The sequence below is a fragment of the Ptychodera flava genome, chromosome 5 (genome assembly GCF_041260155.1).
Source record: "Ptychodera flava strain L36383 chromosome 5, AS_Pfla_20210202, whole genome shotgun sequence".
In the NCBI taxonomy this organism is placed as follows: domain Eukaryota; kingdom Metazoa; phylum Hemichordata; class Enteropneusta; family Ptychoderidae; genus Ptychodera; species Ptychodera flava.
Window position 1 is genome coordinate 13,921,420 of NC_091932.1, and position 23,602 is coordinate 13,945,021.

The 23,602-nt window shown below is 37.4% G+C and overlaps 1 protein-coding gene across 1 annotated transcript; it reads right to left on the reverse strand.

Annotated features, from left to right (window-relative positions):
- Positions 1–1,500: 1,500 nt before the first annotated feature.
- Positions 1,501–22,627, reverse strand: LOC139132499 (probable methyltransferase-like protein 24). The gene is made up of 6 exons (XM_070698822.1): positions 22,525–22,627; positions 22,314–22,369; positions 10,403–10,742; positions 10,025–10,096; positions 3,049–3,214; positions 1,501–2,737 (listed from the first exon to the last, which is right to left on the reverse strand). Exons 3-6 carry the CDS (start codon positions 10,567–10,569, stop codon positions 2,435–2,437), a joined length of 708 nt encoding a protein of 235 aa, XP_070554923.1. The 5' UTR covers positions 10,570–10,742; positions 22,314–22,369; positions 22,525–22,627; the 3' UTR covers positions 1,501–2,434.
- Between the last annotated feature and the right edge of the window lie 975 nt (positions 22,628–23,602).

Below are 23,602 nucleotides of genomic sequence, written 5' to 3' on the forward strand. Positions count from 1 at the left end.
TATTACTAATGTTTCGGAAGGGTCACCAGTTTTTACCGTAACCGCTGATGCTTGTTTTTATTTTATTTATTTTATTTTAACGTTTTCTGCTACTTACTCAGTAGAATTTTTAATAATTTTCTTTTTTTTGTATTTTGACTGTTTTTTACTCTGCAGAAATTTTCATTATTTTTAACCATGTACGTTTTTAGCATAATTTTTTTAGCATAATTTGATTGTTTTTACATTTTAAGTTTGTCATGTTTTGCTGGTATTTTTATCAATTTTAAATGTGTAAAGCGCACTGAGACGTATGTGTAGTGCGCTTTAAAGAAATAAATATTATTATTATTACATCGGAAGTTGCATGTAAATTGGAAAGGAAAAGAGAACCCTAGTCATTCACAAACAACACTGTATAGTTGAATCACTGGAACTGTCTCTCGAATCCACAGACAATACAAGAATTAATCATACCACACTTGACTTGGCCTGTGCGACTACGATGTCATGATACGACTTGTAATAAGCATAATCTTTATTTCCCCTCATATCACTTAAAATCGAACCCAGTTTATAAATTAAGTTTGAACCCATCTAAAGTGCAATACGTACCCACTGACTGTTGATTTAATTCGTATACTGGCACTTGACTGAGTCATGCGTACGACGCTATGTGTTCCTGGCGTTATACAGATGGGAGGCTATATAACGCCGGGAACACACACCATCGTACGCGGGGCTACCACTTGACGCAGCTGAACGCTGTGATGAAACTGCGGAAAATTAAAGGCTGTATTTTTTTTTAACTGTAAGAATTCCTTCGCGGGCTGTTCTAAAAGTCGCCATGCATAAGCTCGTTATGTTCTTGGTGCGTATACAAAGCTAAGAAGTCGGAATTCCCCAATAGAAGTAGGCCGTCACGCATGTAAGGAAATGTCGAGTGTCCCCCAATGTCCCCATGGCGCATCGGCCATAAAATGTTGGCCTTTGTGTCCATCAATTATTCATCGACAGTGTTGTTCACGGAGAAAAAATCATTTTGGTGTTAAATGGGTCGCTTATGCAAATATGAATATGTGCATGCGCAGTGCTCCAAAACACATATCTAAATTAAGAGGGAACACGATGGATGGCAATCGTATAGTCTCATTTATAACCCCAGACAGAGCTAGTTTTGCCTTAAATTCTGTCTGTATCAAGTAGCCTTGATCAACACTAAAGTGGCTATGGGTGTATTTATTACCGTACCACTTCGTAAACACATCGCCAGTCTTTTAGAGGGAAGCCAAAATGAATTCCTTCTTCGGAATATTTAGGACAAACAAATCCAGTGAATTGCAGCATCTTCAAGCTTAACTGCATAAATTGCAACTGAGTGATGCTGGTCAACATTGCTACTGCTACAAGCAACAAAATAGTCTGAGACATACAAAAAGTTAATATTATTGTTAAATTTATTAAATCAGCCTGTAGGCTGTTTTGCACAAGAGCTCTTATTAGCTCAGGTTTAGCATGTGCTGGATACGCCGTCCGCTACTAAAATCAGATTAGCTGATTTGCTACCAATCCCGTTTCGACTAATAACCGCAATGTAATAACCAAACTTCAAGAACCGATTCCTGCGACAAAAGAGATAAAATCTTCAAAGAAAATTTTAAAAAGGCATCAAATCAGTTATTTGGACGACCTCCTGAGGACAACTCATTGCCTCACTTTTAGGGAATGAAAATCACAAACAAATGACGAAACATGTGATACTTGTACTTGTCTTCGCTTTTGTACAGACCCAACTCTCTTCCAAATATTGTATTTAATGCAAAACTGATTGTGTGCAATGATGTACCCCGTCCCGGCCCATAATGGACGAAAGCCAACTTTGCACAACATTATGTATGAAGCAAAGCCGAGTACATTATGTCCTGCAAAGATTGTTTGAGTAAATTATTAGCTGGGAGAGGGTATATTGTTGCTATTATTTTGTAGTTTTGGCAATGCAATTGAATTTGTAGACGTCGAAAACGTCTGGCCCACAACGCTAGATAATCGGATACATTATCAGTAGTAATCTTAGGGTATGAAGCCACGAAATTCACTTGTATTGACAAACTATAATTTCATGTTATCCATTTGAAAATGAAGGGCACATTAACACGGTAATGTCTTTTAGAGTGCAGGTGTTTTAACGATGCATTTGATCTGAACTTTGCAGTGAAGGAGAAATGTCTAGGATTTGTTTATAGAGATCAACCAAATATTGGCTTCGGTTGATTTATTTACGATTTCTTTTCATAAAATCAAGCTTAAACAGTATTTGCAATTGCATGCACAAAGCCATCACACGACCGTTTATAAAACAAGAATTGCTTTTGTTCTAGGATTGTTATGACGTTTCTTCCATAATTTCCATGCGACACTATCTTATATTTACAAAATACTAATCTTGATAATGTTGCTATTTTTTGTTTAGAAACTTTGTGTTGACCAATGCAAGTTCAAGTAGCTGGTGGTGGACACCAGCGCTCGGTCCATAGTCTTGCAACGGTGTGTATTTGTTTTCATCTACAAACCACAATTTAAACCCAAACTCTTGCTTTAGAGTCTTGAACATTTCAGAAATCGGTAAGTATGCCTTCCCGGGGGGATGGACTTCTAAATCCAGTTGTTTGATATTGCCGAGTACACCATTCTTCAGTAATTGGGGTACAACCTTCAGTTCGTCACCTTCGATATCCATTTTTAAAACGTCAATGTTTTTCTGTAAGTATATGACGGGGAAATTGTTCTTAAATTATTGCATTTTCCAATGTGGTAGTAGAATTACTTAATTTTCTAACCCCGTTAATAACTCTTATTGTAAAAAACATTTTTCCTGAGGCTGTCTGAAGTTCAGTTTAGGGACGTGTACGTTGCTTTGATTGACCTTTCGCGAGTTTCATTGCGTGTAGGCATGAGGGCGTCCTTCATTGCACTGGAGCTACACGAATAGGTAATAAAGAACCCATGACTTCACAAATTTGCTTAGCGACCTCAGTTCTTATAAGAAAAAATCGTTGCAGAAATTCTCACCTCTTCATGATGTAACATCTTCTTGATCGATGACAATGTTCTACATTTTACCGTCTTGTTCCCTCCTTTACGAAACTTTGGGGCCACGTGATCATCATCCTTGTCGAGAAGTCCAATGTCATAAAACCAGATGCGTGCTGAACGCTTATGCTTTTGAAGTCCATTACTGGCGAACATAAGAATAAGATTATTCTACGAAAGAGATCGTTTTGCTTACGAGTCACTATATATTGCACAGACCGATTTGATTGCGCAAAGTCAAGGCAGTATGACTCTACTAGCAGAAAGTTTCAGACTTTTTGCTCACAGTTTCCTCAAAGAATATTGAACCTTGCTCTTTCATAACCGAGAATAAAGGAGGGTTCACCGAGCAAGGGTTTGGATTAAGAGTTACAGGTTACCAACAAATTTACGGAATTTTAAAAATAGAAACAGCTGTGAGTGATATTTTTCCCTCATTCTCATACGTATTTTCATCATGAATGGTTGGAGAATGGACGGCAACTCGTTCTGTGTATTTTGGTGTTCCTGGCTCTGTTGGTACACTTTCATCGATGTGGCGGAGTTTAGACACAGAACAGCCATGGTCATGGTGCATTTCCCTTTGTTTACAGCCGGGAAATCTTGCTGAGCTTGCCTGACCAACAGGTGTCTGCTTATCTTTTGAATGCTAACTTTCCAGTTGATATTTTACATTCGATACACTCAGACGGGAACGACAATTTTACTGCAGGAACTCACAAGCGAAGGAAAAGAGGTAGGAAGGGTGGTGTAAGACAAAAACTGAGACAGCGAAAATCCAGACTGCCATTACCAACTGTACTTCTAGCAAACGTTCGTTCGTTACGTGCAAAGGTCGATGAACTGCAAGCTAATGTAAACTACATGAATGAATATAAAAATTCATGTCTGTTTGCTTTCACGGAAACTTGGTTGGATGAACAGGTTTGTGATCAAGATTTATTTGTTGATTGTTTTGGTACACCAATCCGTTTGGATAGAGACAAAGAGAAGACAGGAAAAGATCATGGCAACGGAGTGTGTTTTTATGTAAATGAGCGATGGTGTAAAACCGTAACTGTCCGTGATGTACGGTGGCCCAAAACTACCTGTTCTCCGCATTTAAAGTCTGCGTCGCAATCAAATGTTTTTCTCTCACATATGTCTCCGCATTCAAAGTCTGCGTCGCAATCAAATGTTTTTCTCTCACATATGTCTCCGCATTCAAAGTCTGCGTCGCAATCAAATGTTTTTCTCTCACATATGTCTCCGCATTCAAAGTCTGCGTCGCATTCAATTGTTTTTCTCTCACATATGTCTCCGCATTCAAAGTCTGCGTCGCATTCAATTTTTTTTCTCTCACATAAGCTTATGTCTCCGCATTCAAAGTCTGCGTCGCAATCAAATGTTTTTCTCTTACATATGTCTCCGCATTCAAAGTCTGCGTCGCAATCAATTGTTTTTCTCTCACATATGTCTCCGCATTCAAAGTCTGCGTCGCAATCAAATGTTTTTCTCTCACATATGTCTCCGCATTCAAAGTCTGCGTCGCAATCAATGTTTTTCTCTCACATATGTCTCCGCATTCAAAGTCTGCGTCGCAATCAAATGTTTTTCTCTCACATATGTCTCCGCATTCAAAGTCTGCGTCGCAATCAAATGTTTTTCTCTCACATATGTCTCCGCATTCAAAGTCTGCGTCGCAATCAAATGTTTTTCTCTCACATATGTCTCCGCATTCAAAGTCTGCGTCGCAATCAAATGTTTTTCTCTCACATATGTCTCCGCATTCAAAGTCTGCGTCGCAATCAAATGTTTTTCTCTCACATATGTCTCCGCATTCAAAGTCTGCATCGCATTCAATTGTTTCTCTCCTAGATGGCGTCGCAGTCAGTGATTTAGTCACCAACAAATGAGGGCGCTGGCAAGTTTCTGTGAGCGTGACCCTCGCTCCATGACCCATGAATTGCATCCGGAAAAAGTATAACTCTTTCAGTGTTTTTGATCGGGAAAAGCTCATTGATTTCGAAGGTAAGTGACAAAGTTATTCATTGTATTGTAAGCTTATGGGGTTAATGATCTAGCCACCGTCTAGCCCTGGATGTATTGGCAGTTGTGGGACGGGCTGCCGTTTTACATTCAGACGCTCACGTGGGACCAATTATGATGCGCCCATACTGGTGAGCAGCGTACCCCCTTGGCTAGATCATTAACCCCATAAGCTTACAATACAATAAATTACTTTGTCACTTACCTTCAAAAATGAGCTTTTCGCGATCACGAACACTAAAAGAGTGATACTTTTTCGGGATGCAATCATGGGTCATGGAGCGAGGGTCACGCTCACCAAAACTTGCCAACGCCTTCATGTGTTGGTGACAAAATCATTGACTGCGACGACATCCACAGGCGGCCCAATCACTATTAATAAAGCTTATTATTGAGTTTTTCTCAGTTTTCTCTGTCACTATCAGTCCCTCTCCTTTTCTTCATGCTCTGACTGATCGTAGTAAATAAAATAAATGACTATATAGCCTAACCTAGCCTCTTGACTCTTTATTTATTTTACACCCCATTACAAGGATGTTTATCTCTCATATACACATCTTGTAATTAATTAGTCAACACAACTAATTATGCTAATCCGTGGACTTATCAAGGGTTGGTCAACATTGGAAAGATAGAGATGGAAATGAAAAAGGAGTTTTAGTAACCTTTCCTATCTTTCGCGATGTTGACTAACCTATAAAATCCCTGATAAGTCCACGGATTAGCATAATTAGTCATGTTGACTAATTAATTACAAGATGTGTGTATATGAGAGATAAACGTCCTTGTAATGGGGTGTAATATAAATAAAGAGTCAAGAGGCTAGGTTAGGCTATAAAGTAATTTCCTTTTATTTCCTACGACCAGTCAGAGCGTGAAGAAAGGGAGAAGAACTGATAGAGAAAACTGAGAAAAACTCAATAATAAGCTTATCAATAGTGTTTGGGCCGCCTGTGGCCCATCTAGGAGAGGAACAATTAACTGCGACGCAGACTTTGAATGCGGACACATATGTGAGAGAGAAACAATTGAATGCGACGCAGACTTTGAATGCGGAGACATATGTGAGAGAAAAACATTTGATTGCGACGCAGACTTTGAATGCGGAGACATATGTGAGAGAAAAACATTTGATTGCGACGCAGACTTTGAATGCGGAGACATATGTGAGAGAAAAACATTTGATTGCGACGCAGACTTTGAATGCGGAGACATAAGCTTATTTGAGAGAAAACATTTGATTGCCACGCAGACTTTGAATGCGGAGACATATGTGAGAGAAAAACAATTGAATGCGACGCAGACTTTGAATGCGGAGAACAGGTAGTTTTGGGCCACCGTAGTGATGGAATGTGCACACCTGATATTGAGCTATTGTCCATTTCTCTTCGTCCGTTCTACATTCCCAGAGAATTTTCTCAATCGTTTTTTCACTTTAGTCTACGTACACCCACGAGCGAATGTTTCTACAGCAGTTGAACACATATCAAATAATTTACAGAAATTGGAATCAATTGCCCCGGATGCTCCGAAGTTTGTACTTTGTGACTTCAATCATTGCGAATTTAGTAAGAGTGCAAACAATATCCACCAATATGTTTCGTGTCCTACCCGTTTTGATAAAATACTTGATAGGTTTTATGGTACAGTTCCTTATGCATACAAATCTTTTGCGTTGCCTCCTCTTGGATCTTCAATCACAATGTTGTAATGCTTGCCCCTATCTATAACCAGTCATTAAGCGGATTCGTAGAGTAACAAAAACTGTGAAGAACTGGTCAGTAGACAGTATTTCTAGCTTACAGGCGTGTTTCGAATGTACTGACTGGGAGATGTTTTATCATTCTTGTATCGATTTAATCAACTTGCCGATGTCATTTCTTCCTATATTTCATTTTGTGCGGATTCTGTTATTTCCTACGAAAAATTTTAAATTTTCCCCAATATCAAGCCATGGGTGACTAAAACATTAAAAGTCTATTCTCAACCAGAAGAAGAGAATCTTTTTTCGGGGTACATCAGGCGAGAAGCAGTTGATAAACAAAGAAGTCAAAAGAGCGATTAGGCAGGCAAAGTTAGATTATAAAAATAAAATTCAATCAAAGTTTCTTTCTGGTAACTTTCGATCTACTTGGCAAGGTATCAAGCATATGGCAGCAGTAAATAAGGTTACTCCTTCAGAGTCAAAAGTTACACTAAATAACTTAGACTCAGCGGCGCTGCCAAAGGTCCTGAACACATTCTTCACTCGTTTTTAAACAAAGGATTTTGCATCTCAAATCTCAGATCTAAAACAGTCATTATCTTCTGAGTTAGGGATGTCTATTAGGACAGAGAAGTAGCTAAAACTTTAAAATCATTAAATGTGAACAAAAGTCCAGGTCCTGATTGTATTTGTGGTCGCACCCTGAAGTTCTGTGCTGATCAGCTTAGTGTAGTCTTACAACACCTTTTCCAAGTTTCTCTTGATACAGTTAGTATTCCTGCCATATGGAAAAATTCTATAGTAGTACCAGTCCAAAAGAAAGCTAGCCCTAAAGAACCCATGATTTTCGACCTGTTGCTCTTACTTCCCTGGTTATGAACACATTTGAGAAAATAATTAAGTCCATTATTCTGACAAAGGTTGGCAACAAACTAGACCACTCTACAATTTGCATATCTACCGGGAAAAGGTGTTGAAGATGCTAAGCTTTTCATTCTCAATACACTGTACAAACACTTAGAAAAAACAGGTGCTCATGCAAGAATCCTTTTCGCAGATTTCTCCAGTGCTTTCAACACAATCCAATCCCACATCCTTGCAGAAAACTCTTAAAATTTAATTTTAGCAATCAACTTGTTCTTTGGATTATTGACTTTCTTTCAAATAGATCACAAAGGGTGTTTGTCAATGGTCTTTTGTCAAGTTTCATTCAAACAAATACAGGTTCTCCTCAGGGTTGAGTTCTATCTCCTCTGTTGTACATTCTTTATACTGACGATTGTAAAAGTACACATGGAGGTAGCCATCTTGTTAAGTTTGCTGACGATAGTGCTCTGCTTTCACTTCTACAGGGATCAGAATGTCATCATGGTCCCGCTCTTAGCCAGTTTGTTGAGTGGTGTGATAATTCGTATCTAAACTTTAATGTTAAGAAAACTAAGGAAATGATAATTGATTTTAGGAGGCAAGAACGCAACCCTCCTACGTCCATTGTTCACGATCAAGAAGTCGAGATTGTTTCGAAGTATACATACCTTGGTTCAATATTTGACGACAAATTGAAATGGGATCATAACACCGATGCTATCTTGAAGAAGGGGCAGCTAAGATTGTACTTTTTAAGGAAACTGCGTTCATTCATTGTTGATAGACAAATTTTATCTGTTTTTTTATAAATCTTACATTGAAAGCGTTATTTCATTTTCATTCATTTGTTGGTATCAAAATCTGTCTGTAAAAAACAAAACTTCACTTGATAGAATTGTTTCACTTAGCTCAAAACTACTTGGTATACCCCAGAGAAGTCTTTCTACGTTTCATAATCAGCAAGTACTCAGGAGAGCCCGCTCAATTCTTTTGTCTAGTGATCATATTTTATCAGCAGAGTTCGACACACTTCCCCTTGGTCGGCGTTTTAGATACCCGGCTTGCAGGTCAAACCGGCGCAAGTTGTCATTTATTCCAACCGCTGTGCGGCTTTTAAATGATTCCTAAACTGTTTTTTATATAGTCCTGCGTCTCCTACCATTTTGTAAATGTTTATTATATATTTTTGATGTTGTATTTTAGCCACGCTTTTAATTCCCCGTGTTTGGGATAAATAAAGTTCTATTGAATTGAATTGAATTGATATACCGACAGGGCCAAAATAACTGCGAATCTCAGGCATTATTTTCATGAGTTTATTTTCAAATAAAAGTTGGTTCATGTAAATGTTCTAACTGAAGGCCATGTATAGAAGTATCAATGCTCACTAAGCCGGATTATGCGTACACGTTTTAACAGTATAAATAGTAAACGGGCGCTGCAACCATAAAATTGCGTTCCATAGAAAAGTACAAAAAATGTAGTATTTCCTGCAGATACACATCGTGATCATACAAGAAACAAGCATGATGTCATGAACTTGAATGTTCAACACACGATGGCCAACATTCTTTTGTACAATCTTTATTTTCTCTGTCACATGATTAGTTTTTGATAATGGCGGCAAATCTAAAATTATGTTGTTAAAACGTTTGAATTTACATGCCGCTTTCGACACTGTTATACTGTGTTATACACTTGGAAAACTGAGGATATTTTGAGACCGCATTATTACTCATTTGCAGGTCTGTGGCTCTAACTAGTAAAAAACCCTTCATTATCGATTTTCACAATTCAATAAGACAATAAACACTTCATTCACTTCAAACATCAACCGATTCAACTATGTATGTATGTATGTATGTATGTATGTATGTATGTATGTATGTATGTATGTATGTATGTATGTATGTATGTATGTATGTATGTATGTATGTATGTATGTATGTATGTTTGTATGTATGTATGTATGTATGTATGTATGTATGTGTGTATGTGTGTGTGTATGTATGTATGTATGTATGTATGTATGTATGTATGTATGTATGAATGTATGTATGTATGTATGTTTGTATGTGTGCATGCGTACTTATAGGATGGGAGGGTGGGTGGATGGATGGATTATTAAGTAGGTAGGTAGGAAGATGGGAGGTAGGTATGTAGGCAAGTATATACGTATGAATCTGTGTATATGTATGTACTTAGGCATGACGTACGTGCTCACTTACGTTGCCAACGTATGTTCGAAGGCATAATGTTTGATTCTATGCAAACATAAAAAGGATGCAAGCCTAATCCTTGGTGTTGACTTGTTACAAACCTTATATTGCCTATTTATAGTAAATACATACTTACAAAGGGTCAAAGCTGTACACATCGCATCCATACTCAGCCATGTCATCATCAAAAGACCAGTCGCCGGCAATGCTTAAAGTTCAAAATAAGCCAGTAAAGGATAAGTCCCAGCATTAATACGGCCTACATTGGTACATGCAATAGATCTCATACGTTGATTTTGCAACAATGGAGCTTCTTGATGCTAACGTATGCCATGGTTTCACCTGACACTTATTGTATCAACACATTAAAATGAACTATATAACTTCGACTCTTCAGAGCGTAACGAGTGAATTTATGAAATATTGTTTCCACTGCAATATTACACTTTCAATGTTACTTGATGTTTAAAACGTTGGAAGCCATTCATATTTATAAAGTATACGAATGACTTACCCGAAAGAATACACGATGCATGCATTTGGTTTCACCCCGACATCAAGACAGACATTCCAACCACCGTCTAATGGTATAGGATGGCCCATCCGTCGACCCTCCTGACATTGATACGTTATATTTGTCATGGAGTTAAAGTAAAGGGCAGATATTTCTTCACGAGTCATTGTTCTGTTGCTCTTCCCATTTGCCTCGTTCTCGTCTTTTCCTTTTCCTTTCCTTGAATTTTCTGGTCGTCAGACTTCATTTGATCATACTCATGTTTGTCATGGTTGCTGGAGTTAGTAATCTCTGGCTCTAGCATTTGATGAGACAGTTTGTATTCTTGCCTTTGGCGTTCCTAGTACGAGAGAGAGAGAGAGAGAGAGAGAGAGAGAGAGAGAGAGAGAGAGAGAGAGAGAGAGAGAGAGAGAGAGTCGGTCATACACATAGACACTTGTTCATTCAAATTTATACAGCCAGACTTCTGAAAGGCAGTCAGAGAGATAGAATGACAGAAGAGAGAGGGATAGAAAGACATCTTTAGATGGTATCGGAAAAACAGGCAGACAGATAAGTCGAGGGCGAAAATAGAGATAGACAGAGAAATACTATAGACACAAACAGATAGCCCCATATATTGACGAACACACCAAAAGATGAAAATAACATAGAGATAGACAGTCCCAGACAGACACGCAGGTAGATAGACCGAGAGATGGGGCATGTGTATTTGACAATAATCGAATATCTCATACACCGATACTGTACCATCCTAGAAACGTTTATTGTAAAGTTTGAATATGCATGTCAAACTTCATCAGTTTCAGGTTGTTCCCGAACTATACTTGCAAGTTCTACGGCAAACTCGTAGAATGGCAGCTGCTTTTCGGCTACATTGTTGCCATTTTCCTAAAGTACAGCTTTTAATGGTTTAGGATCACCCTTTTTTATGCAATCTTGAGCTTTTCATACATGATTTCTACCTCGACCCCCAATACTGTATAGCGTGGCAAATGGTCACTAAGTGAGGGCGCACTAGACATACTGCATACATTATGCTGACACTGAACTGTCAGGTCTCAATGCACAAAGCGAGGAAACACAGAGAAAGAAAGAAGACAAGTGCAGCCAACGGAGCTATTCATTGATAAAGCTATTCCGGAAGCAATTTTTGAGGGCAGGGGACATATTTTTAGGTGGCAGGGGAGCAAATTTTCAGTTTTTTTGTCGGGCAGGGCAGATATTGGTTGATTGTCCTGGGGACAGGGCTTGGCGAAAAACGAGGAGAGGGGAAGCTACTTTTAAAACGGGGACAGGGGAATTTGAGCCATGGTGTTTCCGGGGATGGGGACACAGTGCAAGTACTTATACCTTTTAAAGCTTACCCAGACTACTTAGCCTATCGATTGACCCCACATCTCACTCTATGTTCTGCGAGATGGAAACCAAATACAAGGCCACTGCAGTATGTGTATGCATGGGAATGTTAATTTTCAGGGGAAATTTTTTCTCAGGGCAGGGGAATATCGACAGTTTTTTTCATCACAGGGTTGGGTAGCTTCATGTCTGCAGGGGAAATGGAATGACAAAATTTTGAGGGGAATTTTTTCCACGGCAGGGGAAATCGGCAAGTTTTTTTCACTACAGGGCAGGGGAGCTTCAAGCATTCACATTGGGGAGGGAAAACAGGCAAAATATATGGGGAGCAGGTAAAAATGAAGTTTGAGTGCGGCAGGGTGAGTCGAAAACTTTTCAGTGGGAGGGCAAATTATGAACAACTAATTAATTACCCTCTTGACTTAAAATTAGTCAGTTCACATTACTTGTAATGTACAATATATCTTATCATAGTAAGGACCCCTTTAAAAGTGCATTGTTCGTTGGCTACACCTGAGAAGAGAACAAGGAAAAAAGGCTCGTTATTCTCATATTTTAACGGCCATTCATGTGCCCCTGTGATCTATATTCGTCGCTGTACTTGCGAAACTGTTTTCTTGAATTTAGAAGCTGTTTTGCAGAATTTGTTGCCACTGATTTGCATGGATATAATAACCAGAGTGCGAGTACCTGACCAGTGTCAAACCCAGGGTGAATGTAACAACCCGCAACCACAAATGTAATAAACAAATTAACCATAAATGTAATAAAACTCAACCATAAATGTAATAATGTTGAACTTGTATATGTGATCATTTGTTTATCAATACCCTGAGTAAATAATAACTTTAATAAGACTAGTGTAATGTTATTGCATACTTTCCTGAAACTAGGTTTCCTTTCCGAAACACTGAATAGAATACTTTGAGAACACTATCAGAAGACGGCGAGGTACCGATCAAACCGTTAGATAAAGAAAGTGGAACGCAATTCAAGACACTGATAATTACATAATAAGGAAGCGTCAATATAACTCGTCAACCAGTGATACCACACAAAGTTTATGACAGACGACTCAGAACAAATAACAGAGAAATATACAACCTTATTACAGAAACTTACGACATAAAACATGTTGACGAGAACATATGTTACATTTCAATCTAGTAAAAACAATACGAACACTACCTTGAACACAGTAGAACAACAAATTAGACATCATAACATCTCCAGTGAGGAACAAACTTCAAGTGGGACAACATAGGAATACAGACAATCTATGGATTATTCCACACAATTTATCCCCTGAAGACGAATTTGAGGCGACTGATAAAGAAATTACCGCAAAGTTTCGAAAAAACGGCGATAAAGGATCGTTGTGTTATGCAGTCTCTTCCACTCTGGAGTAGAGACTGCACTGACATTCAGATTGCAGCTGTGTCTCGCTGTGGCCAATCAGTTCTATACAAAAAACAGCGAAACGTAAATACACTTTCAAATATACAAACACACTAAAACGCAAACAATCAAGATATGAATAATGTGTGTAGTTGCTTTCCTTAGTACATAGATAAATATTTAAGGGATAATTCCTCAATTGCAACGACAAAATAGATTTATTACATTTATGGTTGACAAGTATTACATTTATGGGTAATTTTTTATTACATTTATGGTTACCATCTATTACAATTGTGGTTGGTGTTTTATTACATTTATGGTTGATTTTTGTTACATTTATGGGTGATATTACATTTATGGGTGCATTTTATCACAATTATGGTTGATATTACATTTATGGAGATTATTACATTTGTGGAGGTTACAAGTATCCACCTGTCCGGACAAGAGACCTTGGCAAGCGAAGATTTGTATACTGTAACATAGCGCACCCATTTGTATAATATGCAAATACCGGACGTGTTCAACACAAAGCGAGCACATGCGTAATGTTTCGTTTTGTCGATGATCTTTGTCGAATGTAAGAATTCCAAGTCTTCATGTCCAAATGATCGCATTTTGCACCTACTTATGTCATGTCGTACTTACGAAAGGCATGTCGTAATTACAAATGGCATAGCTTAATTTTGGCAGGCATTCGACGACATAATACACAGTAGAACGAATATATCTGGTACCTTGAGTGCACTACACTGATGTTGCGCGTATTTTCAGGGCCTTCGGCATTGTAGTTCTACCGGTGAGCGAGGTCGCAAAATCCAATAATCACCGACCGCCTCACCGTAGAGCTATAAGTTTTCCGCTAAGTCACTCATATACTAGTCGAGTACGTGCAATTAGGTGACTTATTGCGAGTTCATGCTGACAATTAGTCGCATATGTTGGCAATTTAATCTGTCAAATCTGTGTTCGATTCAAGTCAGCTGTATTGAGTGCTCTACTTACCTGATGTAATATTTATTTACTGTAAGGTTTGACGCTAAGTGACCTTGCTGTATCTTATAGTTTTGATATATGATACACTTAAGCAATAAAGCACACCAAGCGATGGTATTCCAGGAGATTTTGATCAGTTCACGACATATATGCACAAGCGATAGCCATTGGATATATGAAGTGAACTTGTCAAAATCGAGTTGTATACCATCGCTGGGTATTATATCATAACAGTATATTGAAATTCTGGCGTGGAACGTAATAAACGGATATTTGCTCGAGCTGCGAGCTCGCGCGTATGCCAGCCGTGGTATATCGGTTCTTTTCGTGTCTCGACCAATCAGATCGCAGTATTTGAACCATCAATATACTGGTATGAGATAACCGATTTTAAGTATTACACTGCTTTGTTTTTGTTCTGTCTCCCCTACCTGATTCTAGACACCCGTAACTTTCATATGCCCAGTACATATCAACAATTGAATACTAGACTAGATTGCCAGGAGAGTGAACAAATTCTTTTCATAATTCATGCTTGTTTCAAGTTAGTCTGGCAAGAAATTAGTTACTGCTATCAATGCCTTATTAAGAAATGTTAGAAAAATTTGCAGACCTTTCGGTAGAAGCATGGAGCTAAAACATAAAAACCCGGTCGTTTTAGCCAAATCAGAAAGCTCAGGAGCAGGATTGTAGTCCTGCAACTGGAGAGACTGTTGTCGGAGATACCATTGTTTTATCAATGCTTTTTTAATGCAGCTCAATTCACTACATTTGTTCATATCATTATAAATGTTATTTCTTTCATAAATGTACATTCTTTGGTGTTGTAGCCTTATTGGTAACACCTGCTGGCAGAAGATCACTAATTAATTTCCCATAGCCCACCACAGTAGCGTTGAGCTCGAATTTCCTATTTTAAAACATTCAGCGGCACAAATCCTCTTAACAGGTGTTAGGTCAATGTCAGCTTGACGACTGATAAATTTTTCGTGTGGGCAAGTCCACGGAAATTTTGAGATAGCGATGAAAATAGCGCCCTCAATTGTGTTTGTGACAAAATTCAGGCTTCTTGTTATGATTTCTATTAGCCCTAGAACTCATCATATTACCACCAAATGCTTCAGCCATTATTCACTACAGTCTGAATTTTGATTCAGGCAGAAAAATATCATTACAAAAATTCTTGACGTTAAAGTTCAAACTAAACAAGCATCCATGCAGATATCGAAACTTCAAGGTCTGCACTATTTTTCTTCCGAACTATCTTCCAGGGTAACGAACCCGGAAGTGAATTAGTGGTCTTGTGCCTGCTGTTCATTTTATTTGACTTTGAGGCCGTCCTTCAAACTCTTTCATGTAATATTTCGTACAATACACTATTAATTGCCCCTATTTAAATAGCTTAATCGTTATTAATTTGTTTTTGGATAATGTTTTCTTTGCTACACTCATTGCTATTGGCATGTGTTCTTATGTAGAATGGTGATTTTTAACTTTGTTATGCTAAGGTTCTATATTTTATCAATGTTCATGCCATTACTTGTAGGGTTGGTTTTAGTTTGAAGTGATTGTTTCTGGACTGTTTCTTGTTCGTAACGTATCTAAGTCTGATGTTCTGATTTATCCTTCAAAAGATGTAGTCTGTTTGGACGTGGTATTTTTCATACTTTAACATGAATAAGCAAGGTTATCGATAACACGATCGGAACTAATTTTGGAGAATAGGAAATTGTAGTAATGTTGATTTAATCAGCAAATTTAAGCTCATCTGTTTTTCCTTTATTTTGCAATCCGCTTGTTTTTATAGGTAATTTGCAATATTGCAACTTTCAGCTATACAGAACCTATTAAAAGATTGCTGGATCCTATTGTTCCAAATTAGTTCCAATCGTGTTCAATCGACAATTTTAGTACTGTTGTGACTGGTTGTTGGAGATGTCATTGCAAAAGGAAATTTGATTGGCATTCTATTTTCTATGATTTTAACAAAGGAGTAACCTTAAAATATTCACAGAACCTTTATGTATGGTTCTTTGTAGCCACATATCAGAAACACAGTTGCAGTTTAATGAAAGTGTACAAAACAAGCACGCCATTTGGTAAAACAAACCGTATTTCACACACCTCTTGTTCTACACCGAACCTTCACTTTAAATTTTGTCAGTAGTTTGGCACTTTGACCCCTGTAACAGACTACAAAAATGATCTTGGACTATCAATGCCATGCTACAGGAGAATTAATCTGGTATCAGCTCTACATTGCAAAAAAACCAAACCAAACCAAAACAACAAAAATACACAACCTGAGTAAACTTTAAGTCCTCGTTTATTCTGTAGTTTTTATTTTGGGACCTGTATTTAGATACTTCATACATCCCAGCTGATAATCTCATATTGCATAAGTTATGATCGAATTTTAGCTCTAAATCCCTAAAATCGTATCGTTGCTTTCTTGCAAGTATATCCACTCATGCATCATCTGAAGAATAATATTCTCGTTGCTCACATATACAGATTTTTTACTCAAATGTTGTATTAAAAGGTATCAAAGATGTGTTCAAAATCTACCTGAGTGCTCAATGCAGATTCTTGTTACCATCGGATACAAAATGTATGCAAATATGTGGTCTAAGAGCGAAAGCGCATATCACTGAGGAAATGGTGCAACAGATTCATGGCTTCCTATTTGTCTTAACAAACAGAAACTGAGATCACACCACTGTGTTGTCACTTTAGGTGTTGACTCATTACATATTACGATGGTCACATTATTGCTATCGAAATATTTAATTACAGATGAAATGATGCTATAAATATTGCAAAATTAAGTAAATAAATGGGATCAACATTATCAAAAACATAGATTTAGTTGTAAAGATAGTTTGAATAATGGTACATTTTGTCTAAATGTGAAACAGTGCAATTTCATAGGAGGGTAATCGGTAGCCATCTTGGAAAATTACCGTTATAATGGAGTTATACGTGGATAACTTTTTTTACTAAAACGTTATCAAAATGGAGTCTACGTGCTAATTTTCATGCGTGTATCACCATTCAAAATATTTTGTCACCAATCTGCACCACTAAATCAATCGTTGAAGGGTTTTGGAACAGGCGTGCGGAATGAACTTTTTTATCCGTTATAAAGTGCATCGAGCTCTTTTAATGCAGCTTTTTCATACAAGTCGCAAGTTTTGTGATTTTACGACCATTAGTATTTCACGAGAGGGTCCTCAATTATTCGATATTAAGACGACATAAAGATATGCCATCTGAGACTCGCTTTTATGTGTACGATCAAACAACCAACAAAAATCCAACGCGTTAAATGAAGAACCATCTTCCGTTGAGGGTGATCACAAGAGATGTTACAGCTGCAACTGACACTCGTTTCATGCGTACGATTAAACAACCAAACATATCCAACGCAATAAATAAAGAACCCTCTTCGGCTTGAGTGCGTTCACAAGATTTTTACAGCTGCAACATACGAATCTTTCATTTTGATAATAATCTGTCATAAATTATGTTCCATCATTTTACAACAGATACATATGTCAAAACCAGGACAGTAAATGCGTGATGGTATTTTTGTACTATAATACTGTAACATTAAATATTTAAACAATGCCGGAAATACTTTGAGACTTTATTTTGTTTGTGTTTTTTCGGAAAACGGAACACAGCGACATCTCCATCACTTATCGTTGCAACCTGATCTTCGTCTTAAATTCAAATGTTAAGCTAATGAGCTAATGTCACCCCGATGTCTGTCTGTCTGTCTGTCTGTCTTTCTGTCTTTCTGTCTTTCTGTCTATCTGTCTGTCTGTATGTCTGTCTGTCTGTCTGTCTGTTGGCTTGACATAGAACGGCTGATGGTATTTGAATTAAATCTGGTACATAGATTCTGTTAAAGAATGACAAGAGCTGACATATGTTCTGTCGGTAAGGCTAGCATAATTTTACTCATTTGTGAAATTAATGATTTAGAAAAAAACGGATATACATCGAGAGTGGCTGTACAAACTTTCATGAGATTTGCTTATAATTTCATCATACTAGGATATATCAGTCGCGCAAGGCATTGAGGGGTGACATGAAAGTTAATTGCTAATTTGCATATTTTATGAACTTTCATAATTAGGGATTAATATCTTGATTGATTCAACCACAGTTGACGAAACTTGCTATATTGAGTGTCATTTAGCATTTTCAGATCAGCTAACTACTAATTACTAATTTGCATATTTAATATTTAATATTTTGTCCTGATTTTGAGAGTGATTTTACTGTAGTGATACACGAGAAAGTCACGGTTTACAGCCTATATGTGGAGGTCTTTGATTGCTTTGGTTAGCGCTGGGCTTATTACTGGTAAACACATAGAATGGATGGTATGAAATATTATTCCCGCAATAGTAGAAAATGAAGGCACTTTGAGTGAAAAGAACAGAACCCTGGCCTGATTACTGCTCGGAAGAGGTTGGCAGGTAGCACTATTGATTAGAAATTACAAAAATTGCAGGACGAACTCACAAAAGTGGAGCTTCCGCTCCTGTTTGGGAGACAGGCACGGCTTGCAGAGACTGCTGCGATAGAGACACATGTTACAATAATTGTGACTAGTTTTGGTGTTATGGACGTCGATTTAAGGTTCTAAGACAAGAAATGAACCTCTTTATTCTAACAATTCTCTGGTGGTTAATAAGCTCAGAACCCCCGTACATGACCTTTCAAAAATCAGTTTTCCCTATGTTTGTCTCAATACTTAAAAATATCTTACCCAAACTTGCTGGAATGCAAGCTGTCACATTGCTCTTTAAAAGTGTGTCTCAGATTTTTATATCTTGCTGACTATAGTTTTTATTTGAGCACAATTTTAAAGAAATCAACTAGGGTTAAATTCACCGCTCTGGAAGTTTTTCTGGCATAAAAATTGTTTAAGAAAGTTTTAAAAAATTCTGAGACACACTGTGGAACAACTTTAGAACAGCTTGCACTCACACAAATTTCAGCCAAATATCTCATAGCATTGAAACAGAACATAGGGAAAACTGATTTTTGAAAGGTTATGCAAATTACCTGTCACGTGATAGATATGTAAACAATGGTCACACTATGGTAACCAAAATGTTTCCTATATCTAGGCTTTCCGAAAATATGTAATTTACAGGGGTTTTGAGCTTATTAACCACTAGAAAATTATCGGCTTAAAAAGGTCAATTTTTTGTCTTGGAACCTTAACTGCCTTTGGTTACATTGTTCCACATCAGTGTTCTGGCCCTCAACGTAGAATTGTAAAGTCGCCGGGGACTCTGCAAGGTGTGCAGCTTGCTTAGCAGAAGGGCTGCAGAACCGTAGACGTGAAAGCCAAGCCCGATCATGCAATTTATAAAATGGAATGGAGTGATATTCTGAGACTCCACGGAGGAAGACCATGGGGACTTATTGTTTGGGTTCCATTATATGGCATACATATGCACGTCAATTGTTTTGGATGTGGCATGTATGATTAGTGCCCATTCGTATAATTAGGGATTTCTGAAAAAGAGCTGTGTCTGGAGAGAATGCGCCGAAGTTGATAAAACATTGTCAACATATGTTGGTCAAACTGAGCTCTTATAGCACACAATGAATAATATTACAGTATTGTATCAATTCACTGCTAATTTGAATATTTAATGAATTTTCATATTGCCGGTAATATGGCTAAAATACTGACTCAAATTTTATGAAACTTAGTACTGATATTCATATACCAGAGCTGTTACTGTGTGCAAAGACATTCGGCAGGATCATGTCAGTTCATTGTAATTTGCATATTTGATGAATTTTTGTAATTAGGTAATGTCTAGAAAGACCGCAGCAAATTTGATGTAATTTAGTACAGATCTTTAGCACACAGTCCTACAATAGCGTAGAAAGACATTTAGCAGTATCGTGTTAATTAATTTCTAATTTGCATATCTAATGAACTTTTTTAATAAGTGTACTATGCCCTGTCCAGGTCGTTAGCACTCTCATTTCTTGTTTCATTCGCATCATATCGACTTCAATACAGTTACTTCCACTGACATATTCCCGATTACAAGTGGGGACAATGTCATTGTCAATGCCTAGTTTTAAGTATTTTTCCTTTCATATAAAACGATTGAAACAACAACGGTTGAAAACACTCGTTTAGAAATTATATTCGTAAATAGCATTGCTAAACAGGTCTCTTTAAACTATCAATTGTAATATAAGAGGTGTTGCTACAGGAGATTTTCTAATGTAGAAAAGTATTATTCCAAAATATATTCCAGAGTAATGGTGTGACTATGGCAACATCATTTGGTATGACAGTTTCAGGGGCAATACCCTGTTCAACAGCATTTACATCCTGGCGCGATTCATGCTCAAAATCCATCGAGTCAACGTGAAAATTTTAAAACAGGCAGTGGAAGGCCTGACCGAGCTCTAGAAAAATATTAAAGAAGACACTTTGGCATCCCATGCATAACTGAAAGTGATTAAATGATTGGGAAATGGGGCATGTCAATACTAGCATCTGAAAGGGGATTTACGCCTGCCAGATGATAGGCTCCAATTCTATGTTGGTCAAACCGAAATTTACAGCTGTAAGTACACACACCTCTTCTCCGAATCAAAAGAAACGGGGACTCATTTATATGTTAGGAGGGATTGCCATGGGCATTAATTGTTATATGTAAATTTGGATAAATAAATTTATAAATATGTAAATTTGGATAAATTTGGATAAATTTAACTTTTAGTGTAATGAATGGCAAATGCTTAGAATAGCAAACAGACCAAGAGGCAAATCCAGGGCAGTAATGCGTTATGATAACTGTACTTTAATACTGTTAGAATGTTAACGAATGCTAGAAAATATTTTACAGACTTGATTTTGTTCGTTTTTGTTCAGAATGTGAACAAAAGTTGAGACCTACGTCAGTATTCGGTGCTTCGATTCAGTTTCAACACTAAAAGAAGTTTATTTTCAAGACAGAGGGCATAATTATTCATGGTAAGGTAGTAGGCACTGTTTAATGAGGAGATTGTCGGTATCTCGTATTTACAGGGATTAGAGCTACATTTCTTTACCTTAAGGTAGTATGGGCCTCTAAAGCGAAAGTCTTAAACTTTTGCTCAAACTTCCCGCAGGGGGCCTATCAACATTCTCTTCAAAAGGAATAAAAATCAGGTGCCACTGCAAATGTTGATACAAGAGAAGCAGTTTACTGAAATTTTACAATTCAAAATGGCCGCCATTCCTGTGGTAACTCTATGAGAAAAATTTGTAAAAACAATCGATTTTCACAAAAAAATAGCCGATGACAACAGCAGTTATTCAGTGAGCTCTAAATGGGCACCAGCAAGTGAGAGAAGAATAAAATATTCTGAAAGTTTGATAGTGCAATACCTCTTCCTGGGGCATTTTGCCTTAAACGCCGCTGTTATCAGCCCCCACTCTTTGTAGAATATATGCACATACCAAACGACCACATTACCAAGATCCCATGCAACACCATTACCCGATGACACGGGAAGGAGTGTGATACAAAGTCGTTGAAGTGCATCTACATCGGGTGTATTCTGAAGTAGTTTGCGGCAACATAGCCATTAAGTATGGGAAACTGACGTGCGAAATGTTAACTGAAGAACAGAACCAAATCTTCCTACTGAATTTTTCCAAGTTTACGGACAGTAAGCGTCTCTGCTTGCATCGTTATAACATCCAAATTTCTAACAATGTCACCGTATTTTCCTCGTTTCACAATTTTAATGTTTAATTCGTCCTGGATTAGTGAAAAAATACTATTGTTGCATGTGTATATCGAACATTACTATCGAACTTACTATCTTAAAGTCTACTACCCCCAATTTACGGTACCATTTCTAAGTATAATAGAATTGCATATTGTCAAGTTTTTATCTCAAGAGTTAGCTTAGATTCACAACATTGAGACTTTGTCGTCATGTTGTTAGTGAGCTCAATAGTGTCACACCGGTTTTAAGATATTTGTTAGATTTAAATGTACAGTTATAAGCTCAAAAATATCACACAGGTTTTAAGATATATATTCGTATTGCATGTACAGTTAATACCTAAAACAATAATAACACAGAAGGAAAAATTACATTGTCTTACCATTGTTTGTTTGAACCCCGATATCACTCCTTGTAGTCTTCTATATTGCTTATCATCTAAAAAGAATATTTGTCGTAGATCATGTTGATGTAAATATGAAAACTAGTTTAAAAAGTACCGAATCTTATAAAATCAAACCATAAAATAAAAGGGAATATATGTGAATGTTACTCTAATCATTCTTAATATGTAGAATTAGTTAGTGACTCACTTAGATATAGCAGAATGCTGAAAACAGCGCTTATCACAACCAGAGTAATAACCACGTTCTTGCATCGTACGGCCATTATAACGATTTAGCTATTCTGTTCAACTGTTCAGATTTTCAGTCGATTACAGCAATTTAGCATGGCAGGTGCGGATTATATGCGCGTAATATGTTTGAGGTGGCCCACTTACAGCAATCGCAACTGTTACCGCCTCCATATACTAAATCTGCGTATGGAAGATAATTGAGCCCCAAAAGCTGTAGTCTTTTTGTCTCATTTTCGGTATCATAAAAAGGCTATGAGTTTTTTTCATTTTCATTTCAGACTTTTCGTTTACTTGTTATTATGTTCTTTGAGCTCACCATATCCAATCAGCCATCTCAAAATATCAAGACGGAAATATATACACGAGGAGGGGTAGCTCCGACACGCAGCAAGATAACGCACAACGATGTATTCATTATTCGAATTTCAAATCCTATGTATAAACTTTTTCTACATTGCGAAGTAATCCGTGATATTTCGCAGCGATACGATATGTGTATTTTAAAAAGGTCCGCCGGTATATTCGGTATTTCGTCAATAACCTTAACGAGAACCTAGGCTAGAGAAAATTTTAATGTAATTGTTAACCGTTTTGTTGTTATGTTATGAATGTGCCAGTGCTGGGATATCATGTTTAGCCTTTCGATTCGGATGGTTTTATTGTAAGTATTATACATATTAAATTTAAATCTTTTTTGGCACTGTACTAGATCTGTAAAGTTCGTTATATTTTCATGGACCACAGAGAAATTAGATAACGAATTTTTCATCTTACGACTGGACTGTTGTAATAGCCTTATACATGGGATTCCTAATTACCAGAGTTCAGCATGCGGTTCAATCAGTTAATCATGCGGCTGCACGTCTCGTAACACGCAATAGGAAACGTGAACACATCTTGCGTGTTTTATTCTGACTTCATTTGTTGCCAGTGAAAGAGAGAAGTTAAAAATTGGTTCTGTTGTTCGAATTTCTAGCAGCGAATGTCCACAAAATATGCAAGCATTGATAACTATAAATATGCCTGGGCGTGCT